The following is a 9,045-nucleotide window of genomic DNA, read 5'->3' as shown; positions in this document are numbered from 1 at the left end:
TGTTGGTGGATTCACATGCTCAACACGATTTAATTATTACGTATACCCTGAATTGACCATTATTGATTGAACTGAATCACTTGATTTTGATTTTTAATATAATTTCTATAGTTACTAGGTATAATATGACAAACTCAAATATATAAACATATATATTTATGCTCACGTTAAGTGTGCTTTACCTAACCATCACCCACGTAGCTTTAGCTTTAGATTTGATTTTGCATGTTTTGCAGCAATTATGAATTACTATTAAACGAATTAAAATTAAATAATTTTATTGATTATTTAAAATTATCAAAAACTGTGCGCTTGTTTATGTCAAATGTTGTATTATCCTAATCTTACGTAATTATCAATTTGTGTTTCGCTCGTCGAGACGCAATTTTTAAAGTTATCAGTTAGATTTTTAGATGCACTCTTCGAGAAGGAGTAGTAGTTTTAAGCTGGCAAAATGATATTGCGGCCGCATTCATTTTTAAGACTGTATTCGAGCACGGCTGGAAATGGGTTAAAGATCTTGCGCACGATATCAGAAGTTCGAGCGTGGCGACGGACGGCGCTCGAATCGTCTCAGGACGTGTCGCTGGTGCCGACCATGGGTGCGCTGCATTCCGGACACGAGGCGCTGGTACAAGCTGCAAAATCATTAACCGACAAAACGATCGTGTCAATTTTTGTGAATCCGTCGCAGTTTGCGCCTACTGAAGATTTGGACCAATACCCGCGCACGTTAGATTCTGATCTTGAATTGCTGACCCGGTTGGGAGCGGATGCGGTTTTCGTGCCGTCGGTGGAAGATTTGTATCCGTCTGGAATCCCGTTGGATCAGTCTCGCCAAGTGGGTGCGTTTGTAACCGTCCAGGGCTTGTCTGAGCAATTGGAAGGTCAGGTGCGGCCTCAGTTTTTCAGGGGCGTGGCCACGGTGGTAACCAAGTTGCTCAACATCGTCGAACCGGAACGGGTTTTGTTTGGCCAGAAGGACGCACAGCAATGCGTGGTTGTTAAAAGGCTGGTTAAGGATTTGCACATCAACAGTGTCGTACACGTGGTGCCGACCGTGCGGGAGGCTAGTGGCCTGGCCTTGTCGTCTAGGAACGCATACCTGACTGAACAAGTTCGGCAAGACGCGGCCGTGATTTATGCCGGATTAAATCAGGGCTTGGAATTATATCGATCTGGGGAGACTAATCCTGAGTTGATTATTAACCGAATCAAGGACACGATTAAAACAAAATTTAATGACATTGAATACGTGACCGTTTCGGATCTGGAAACGTTGCAAGACATTAAAGGCAAGATTTGGCCAATCAAGGGCGCGCTTATTAGTCTGGCGGTTCGAGTGCCAAACCAGTTTGGCGATCAGACCAGATTAATTGATAACATTTTGTTATAGTCATTTAAAGAAAAAATAGAACGCATCTCTCCTGTGTAGCATCTTTTTTTTTTTTAAACCAACCATTCAGATGTCAATTTTTATTTTATTAATTTACTTGTTTCATGATACAAACTCTCCGAAATCATCATCCTCGTGATGAGCGTGTTTTAGTTTATCCCTGACTTGTTGTGCGGTTGGAGGAGGAGGCAAGAACGGGAATGCGCCACTGGCGGCGGTGGTGGAAGTAGATGACGAGTCGTTGGTTAATGTTTTTGGACGGTTTTTTGAACTGCCTATTGAAATTTTGATGGTCTCTCCTGATTTAAGCGAGTAGTCCTTAACTGGTTGTGCACCTTTTGCCTGCTGATGGGTATCAAATTCCTGCTGCACCAGTGGATTTGCCCGTCTAAAACATTTGTCAATAAGAATTGGCATGCATGAAAACAAAACAAAAAAGTAATTCGACGTTGATTACCTTTTGTAGTCTTGCAGGGCAATGTTGAAGTCGAATGAATCCGACCGTTCCTGGAATCCCATGCCCAAGTACGCGTGCCGCTGGCCGTCGACGACGCGAATGACGAAGAACCTTGTTGAGTCCACTACTGGTTCAACGCCCTTGCCGGTGTTCAAATAAGGCGCCGTGGCAAACAATTCGCCCGTATTTGCATCTTCCAGTCGCAACTCGCAGTGCAACTTGTTGGAATAATCTTCATGGTCGCCATCATCGGCGGACTTCGGCGTGGTGGTGGTGAATTCAATGATCCTGAGTCTGCCGCGCCATAGTGGTTTATCCACAGACCAATCGACCGCACGATAGCCCTGCGCAGAACGAAGAGGCGGAATCTGGTATATCAGAACTTCTCGGGCAATGTATATTATGGACTCATACGCCGGCATTACGAAATGGGCTTGACATTAGAGCAAGTATGCAGTATGCAGGACTGACTACAACGACCCTTTGGGACGACGTGTACTGGGGTATAGGGTTCATGATGATAAATAAAAAACACCTTAACGTAAGATATTCGAGCCAAAGCCTTCATTGAAGAAAAAAAATAAAATAAAAAAAAAAAAACATATATGTATAGAAATTAAATTTCACTCTTCGCAATCAAATGGTGATCTCTGAAGTTTTGTCGATACCAATTGTGGTCCAGGCTGCGTTGTATGGCTGTTCTGCTGCTGTTGTACTTGCCCGCGTTGTGCCTCCACTCGGCTATGTCTTGCAATACGGCAAGGCCCTCAGCTCTGAGGAAGAAGAAAATGACAATGGGCATGACAAAGTTTATGGGATTTGGTCAAATTTTCGGTTATGGCTTGCTCCATTGACCACGACTTTGCCGAAATCTTGGTTCTGGCACTTTTACGTTTCTGGTCTTGTTACTGCTGGCCTGGCACTATTCTTCATGCACGGCAACCAATCTGACAACACTAGATTAGTCCTGATCTTGTTGGGATTGCAAACTACTAGGCGGTTGGTGGAATGCGTCGTGCTCGAGAAACAGTCATCTGCAGCCCGAATCCGGGTTGGTCACTACATTGTTGGCCACGCGTTTTACGTGCTTGCTGTTGCCGCATTCGCATTCGATCACGACGAAAATGATGAATATTACAAATTTTGGGATGCGCGGCAGCGGCCGTCGGGTTTGGCATTGGTACCAGTGCTGGTCATGTTTGTAGTCGCATTCGTTAGCCAGTACCTGACTCACGTTCAGTTGTCCCGTTTAGTAAAATACTCCCCGCCACCACCGACATGGCCTTTTAAGTACCTCATTTGCCCGCATTATACTGCTGAAGTTATTATCTATTTTGCCCTGGCATGGCTAGTCGCATTCTCCGCCTCGTCCGTGGCCGTTGTCGTCTGGGTGGCCGTTAATCTCGGCGCTTCTGCCGAACAGTCAAAGAAGTTTTACATCAACAAATTTGGTCCTCAGTCGGTCAAGTCCAAATTCATGGTCCTGCCACCAGTGTGGTAGGTCAGCATCAAAACAGAAAATGATCTTATTTTTCAACTATATACTCTTATATATCGCATCAGCCATCTTGGTCACTTCAACCATTTCCTTGACGTCGTGCACTCGAACAATGTCTCCGCCTTCCGCGATCGCACTCACTACCGTAGCACCGGTGCCCCATGCTCGTTCACCAGCTTGATCGACTCCAGTGATCTTGCCAACGAATCCTTTCCGACTGGTTCCGATCAACCACGGCAGTCCTTCAAATTCCGGTCTTGCCTGTCTCAACTTGGCGAATCCGCGCAGAAGTTGAAGGTTCTGTTTGACCGTTTTGGCAAATCCGAACCCTGGGTCAAGAATAATGTTCCAGCGCTTGATGCCGGCTTGCTCGGCCTCACGCACGCGCGCTGACAGTTCAGCTGCCACTCCAGCCACCACGTCGTCATTCTCGTACTTGATCTGCTTAGCCATGGTCTGCGGCGTGCCTCGCATATGCATCAAGATTATGGGCACTTCGAGCTCGGCCACGGTCGACAACATGTCACTGTCCAACATTCCGGCCGACACGTCGTTCACAATGTCAGCCCCGGCCTCCACTGCGGCGCGAGCCACGGATGCGTAGTACGTGTCAATGCTGATCACAATGTTGTCAAACTCACTGTATCTCCGCAACAACTTGATCGCCGGAATCACGCGGGCCTGTTCCTCCGCGGGGCCCGGATCTTGTGATTTAGGGTTCGTGCTCTGACCGCCAATGTCGATCAATGTCGCACCGTCCCTGACGAACGATCTTGCGGATTCCAAAATAGCATCCAGAGACAAATGCTTCCCACCGTCAGAAAAAGAATCTGGCGTAACGTTTAGGATTGCCATGATAAATGTCGGCGTGGCCTCATGCCGAATGGTATCGATCGTCAAATGACCAGGCGCGAACGTGTCCCGCTTGATCGGCACCACGCTGACCAATTCGGTATCCTGATCAGTCATTAGCCGGTCAAAGTGATTTGCAACCGGAATTGTCGTGACAGGGTGAACGTACTCGCCGGCGATTTCTTTTAACGGTCGGAGCACGAACTCACGTTCCAGCATGAGCAAATGTGGTACTGACAATATGGTACCGTCGCGCACGGTCGTGTTGTCATAGAGTAATATATCCAAATCAATCGTCCGTGGACCTTTCTCAATTAGCTTGACCCGTCCCAGCGCGTTTTTTTCAATGTCCTGAACGGTAGCTAATAGTTCTCGCGGTGAAAGTGTCGTTTGTACTTGGCAAACCGCGTTCAAAAATTTTGGCTGGTCCTCCACATACATTGGCGCGCTTTCGTACATGGACGAAGTCCGCAACACTTTGATTTGCCTCTTTTCGAGCTCTTCAACTGCAACCACTAGTAATCGTGCTCGTTCACCTAAATTACTTCCCATTCCAAGATATGCAACGTGTGATGATGACGAAGATGCCACAGGGGATGATGATAATAAACTGGGTTTGGTAGAATAATATCTTTTTGATCGCGAAATTTCAACTCCCGGGCATGCTGCAAACGCAATTGCTCGAGGCTTTTCAGCCCGAACTTTTGCATTACTGAATCCATGATCGACAATTAATAGCCTGGCCAATTCAGACACGAGAGCTTCGATTGTTAGATATGCCGATTTTTCAATTACCTTGTAGTCGTTAGTTTTTTTTTTTTTTTTTTTTCTTTATTTCTCCAGTTTGTATTACCTTGACCAATTCATCTGCAACCTTGACAATATCTGCATTCGCATCAACTTCGACAGCTACTACAACTTCTTGTTTTTCTAATCTTTCCCAAGGATTCAGTCCAATAACTGTATACACCCTAAGCCCTTCAATAAATGCTTTATCATGATGCACGGATTCAACTGTTTCATTAGCACCATAAGGCGTAAACCTATGTCGGGTAATCTCAACCCCGGCAGCATCTGCTCGCAACAGCTTTTTTGGGAACGTCAACCGTAACTTGACATATTCGGCACCGACATTAAAACATGCGTTAACCGCCTTTTTCGCAAGTTCCAACGAATCATTTGCAAACTTGTCATCTTTTCCCTCGCTGTCGTTCTCCACTGCTTCAGTAATTGCCTTGGATAAAATACCATAGTGCACGCTTTCGCTGACCAGATCTGACTTGCCAGCGAGTGCAACCGGTGCCCTCACCCACACGTTTGCCAAAAGTGGTTGAACTTTTTTATCACGATGCCAGGTATCAAGTCCGGCCTGGCTTGTACGTAGCACTAAATCTCTCACGTATATAGTATCCGCCGGCACGAGCGGCGCTTTCGTGGACAGTAACGTGGCAGGTGACATTATTCGAATCGTGCGCCCAACTTTTACAACCGGTCTTAAAAAAACATTCATTCAAGCGGTTTAAAAATTAAAAAAAAAAGAAAAAAAAAATATCACTAACCCCAAAACGCATTGGAGATTAGAGATTCGTTCAACCATTCCTTTGGGTAAAGAAATATTTAATGAAACTGATAAAGAACGTTACCCGGTGCAAATTTTCAGGGGTTCGCGCCCGCGTTTCTTTACAAGGTAAACAAATTTCGTTGGACAAAAACAACAAGCAACTAGTTTCCTGAAACAAATAAATAAAACATTGACATTATATATACATGGCTCAAAAACTAGAATACTCACATGGTGAACCTACAGGTCTAAAGGAAGCTACCCGACTATGGACACCGGGTGACATAATTCCGCAATCAATTCTTGAATTGCCCACCCCGCTACTTTTTTTTCGATTGCTTCGGTTTCTAAAAACCACGAAACGGCAGGGATGGCTTGATCGTGGCATTCAAGCTCAGAATACGGAGTCTATATCTGATCATATGTATCGAATGGCAGCCATGAGTTTACTTGCGCCAGAAGAAGTAGACAGCCGAAAATGTGTGGCCATTGCGATCGTGCACGACCTGGCTGAGGCAGTGGTTGGCGATATTACACCACATGACGATGTCACACCTGGTAAAAATTACAATAGTTTTTTTGTATTGGTTTTGCAGGGTTTAATTAATTATGGTTGCAGAGGAAAAACATAGACGTGAGCGTGAAACGATCGAATTCATTTCTGAATCACTACAACCAGTAAACGCCAAAGCTGCTGCCGAAATCACGAGCCTTTATCTGGAATACGAACACGAGTCAACTGCGGAAGCTAGATTTGTTAAGGATCTGGACAAGCTTGAGTTTATCTTACAAACTATTGAATATCAAGAAGATGTTGACCAAGGCAAGGAGGACCAATCCATTAGGCTTAACGATTTTCTCAACGCGCGGCACAAAATCAAACACACTGTTGTGCAACAGTGGACCGATCAGGTTTTGCAACAGCGGGAAAAAGCAAAAGACAAAGTAGAGTTGTATTATCTGAAATAATAATCAACAGTTCTTGCTTATATTACACATTTCTATTTATTTTACAGTTTACTATAATGCATGTTCTAATATTTACTTTTTATATATTGTCCCGTCCGAAAATTATTGGTGCAATAGTATGCCTAGCAATCAATCCGGCGCCACAGGATGCAGCTTGAATTGCTAATAAAACAATTGCTAATTTGTCTTCCCTCAATGGACCGGTCCATGTTAGTACAAGATTGATAATCGTCAGATTAGAACATGATTTGATCTTGCCAGCTCTATCCGTTTCCAAATCAACAAGCTTGATCTTTGCCAGGACTGATAAAAAATTCTTTCTCAGTCCAGTGGGTGCAATCTTGAACTCAACCCGAGATGATTCCAAAAGCCCGGTTTCGACGTTCAACTTTGGAAGACGATGGCGAGGACACTCGATTAGTTTAAAAAGCTGTGGTGCAGAATAAATAAAGTTTATCACTTGCGGAATCAAAAACACAAGAAGCGTTTTTGCGAAATGGCCCAATATTCCGACCTCGGCAAACACCATGCCAGCAAAATAACAGTATGTATCGCCAACAAACACTCTTGCCGGATACCAGTTATACTTTAGCAATGCGATCGATACTCCCAACAATGGCAAAACGAAATATGTGGATAAAAGATGTGCTTCAGCAGCAGGATGAACTGAACCAGAGATTCGACCCCGAAGGATGTAAATGGCATCGTTAAGTAGTAAAAACACAGAAACGACAACGGCCTGACCAACTTCAAGACCATTTATCCCTGCCAAGATGTTAATTGAATTGGGACAAAATATGGCAACCGCAAGCATGTAGGCATAATAATAAATCCCCAAGTTGACTGTCGGTGGTGGCGAGTACTCCGTACCAGAATGAAGAAGTGACCATACGAACTGGGGCACGACCACGTCCGTGACACCGAAATCGACATAGTACACCACCATAAGTGGAATAACTGCCAGCACGGGCATAAAAAGTTTGTTTCTCCATCTTATATCAAACAAGTCATCTGCAACTCCCAAGACAAGAATACTAAACAGGGACAATAACGCAGCCAGATACTCTGCCAGCTTTGAATGTGGGAACATGCTCAGCTGCCGGCCAGTGTGAATCATGTGCACGGCAGTGTCAATTGTTTGATCTCGATTACCAGCACCTGATGTCTCCGTGACAAGGTATTTGTAAAACAAAAACGGAATAAAAAGAAACATCAGTGACATGTACACGAGCCCACAAACAGCGCCCATGGTTTCTGGTCTATGCGCAACTTGGTTAAACCTCTTTAAAAAAAAAAAAAAAACCATTAAAATTATTGCACAGCTTACATTAACGGCTTGTTGTTCTTCCCTAAGTCTCGTCCATAAAATCCAACTTTTATAAAAGAAGGACCCAACGTCGGGATCAGCGCATTTGTAAGTACATATGCCAGCACGCTAAACCCCACGCACGACAATAGCGGATCCGACGACCGGTTGAAGACAAACCCAAGCCCAATGCTGGTCAACAAAACCGTCCCCGTATGCCATATCGGTGATTTAGCATTAGAAAGGTCCTTCTTTGCAATCGGCTCTAAGCTCTGGCCAGCAGCTGGCATTGTGAATTGTGCTTGATGATCCTCAAAGATGTTCTATAAACGTGGCACTTTGTGGTCGGCCCGCAGAAGAAAAAATCAGGGGGCGACAAATAAAGTCAAATGTAGTAGTTGACCCTAACCGCAATTGACCGAGCTTCACGTTTATCATGTAAAATGAAAAGCTATAACTACTAGTTAATTGAAGAAAATTCAAAGTTTGCAACTAACGACTTTGTTTACATTACAATTTTAATAATTTTAATATAACTATACAATCTCAAATGGTTTTATAAATTGATTGTTGACTGTTAATAATAGAAGACGATAGTTTTATGGCATTGTAAGACGCCTCCTGTCAACGACCCACCATCCTCAACCTGATGGCCTCACCGAAAAATTAAATAGTGTGGTGGAGGACTATCTACATCTATACATCGTTCACACCTCCTCCTGTGTCAACCTTCTTGGTCCAGCTGAGTTTGCTTATGAGTTTGCTTACAACGCCTCTGTTTCGGGCTCCCTCGGAGTTCCCCGTTTGCGGCGGACCTTGGCAATGTCCCTCGTCAAATACATAATTTTCCAAAAACATTTTAAATATTTCAGTAATTTAAAATATCAGGGAATTTTTAAAAAAAAAAATCGTTTAAGCTGAAAATAGCTCAATCACAGGCCCGAATTGAAATTTCCAAATGCAAGCGTACATACTTAAAAGACAGCCTACAGATTTCTGTTCCCTA

The 9,045-nt window shown here is 44.1% G+C and overlaps 6 protein-coding genes across 6 annotated transcripts; 3 read left to right on the top strand and 3 right to left on the bottom strand.

Annotated features, from left to right (window-relative positions):
* The first annotated feature begins 306 nt into the window (after positions 1-306).
* Positions 307-1,623, top strand: V1514DRAFT_24068 (pantothenate synthase). Its single transcript, XM_066924760.1, has one exon. It carries the CDS (start codon positions 455-457, stop codon positions 1,394-1,396), a length of 942 nt encoding a protein of 313 aa, XP_066780518.1. The 5' UTR covers positions 307-454; the 3' UTR covers positions 1,397-1,623.
* V1514DRAFT_339620 (uncharacterized protein) lies at positions 1,182-2,304 on the bottom strand. Its single transcript, XM_066928989.1, has 2 exons — positions 1,854-2,304; positions 1,182-1,784 (listed from the first exon to the last, which is right to left on the bottom strand). The coding sequence occupies exons 1-2, from the start codon at positions 2,273-2,275 to the stop codon at positions 1,499-1,501; spliced, it is 708 nt and encodes a 235-aa protein (XP_066780517.1). The 5' UTR covers positions 2,276-2,304; the 3' UTR covers positions 1,182-1,498.
* An 80-nt stretch (positions 2,305-2,384) lies between these two features.
* Positions 2,385-3,524, top strand: V1514DRAFT_24046 (uncharacterized protein). Its single transcript, XM_066924759.1, has one exon. It carries the CDS (start codon positions 2,494-2,496, stop codon positions 3,352-3,354), a length of 861 nt encoding a protein of 286 aa, XP_066780516.1. The 5' UTR covers positions 2,385-2,493; the 3' UTR covers positions 3,355-3,524.
* On the bottom strand, positions 3,391-5,662 carry V1514DRAFT_322962 (Dihydropteroate synthase-like protein; the record flags this gene model as incomplete). The annotated part of the gene is made up of 2 exons (XM_066926159.1): positions 3,391-4,998; positions 5,057-5,662. The coding sequence occupies 2 exons, from the start codon at positions 5,660-5,662 to the stop codon at positions 3,391-3,393; spliced, it is 2,214 nt and encodes a 737-aa protein (XP_066780515.1).
* Positions 5,663-5,970: 308 nt separating this feature from the next.
* V1514DRAFT_287131 (HD domain-containing protein) lies at positions 5,971-6,733 on the top strand (the record flags this gene model as incomplete). The annotated part of the gene is made up of 2 exons (XM_066925214.1): positions 5,971-6,322; positions 6,384-6,733. 2 exons carry the CDS (start codon positions 5,971-5,973, stop codon positions 6,731-6,733), a joined length of 702 nt encoding a protein of 233 aa, XP_066780514.1.
* Positions 6,734-6,744: 11 nt separating this feature from the next.
* On the bottom strand, positions 6,745-8,413 carry V1514DRAFT_370381 (glycosyl transferase family 4-domain-containing protein). The gene is made up of 2 exons (XM_066929989.1): positions 8,061-8,413; positions 6,745-7,992 (listed from the first exon to the last, which is right to left on the bottom strand). Exons 1-2 carry the CDS (start codon positions 8,327-8,329, stop codon positions 6,813-6,815), a joined length of 1,449 nt encoding a protein of 482 aa, XP_066780513.1. The 5' UTR covers positions 8,330-8,413; the 3' UTR covers positions 6,745-6,812.
* Between the last annotated feature and the right edge of the window lie 632 nt (positions 8,414-9,045).

Source organism: Lipomyces japonicus (assembly GCF_038497905.1).
Source record: "Lipomyces japonicus strain CBS 7319 unplaced genomic scaffold V1514scaffold_119, whole genome shotgun sequence".
NCBI classification, from domain to species: domain Eukaryota; kingdom Fungi; phylum Ascomycota; class Lipomycetes; order Lipomycetales; family Lipomycetaceae; genus Lipomyces; species Lipomyces japonicus.
This window is presented reverse-complemented; position numbering and strand designations above follow the sequence as displayed.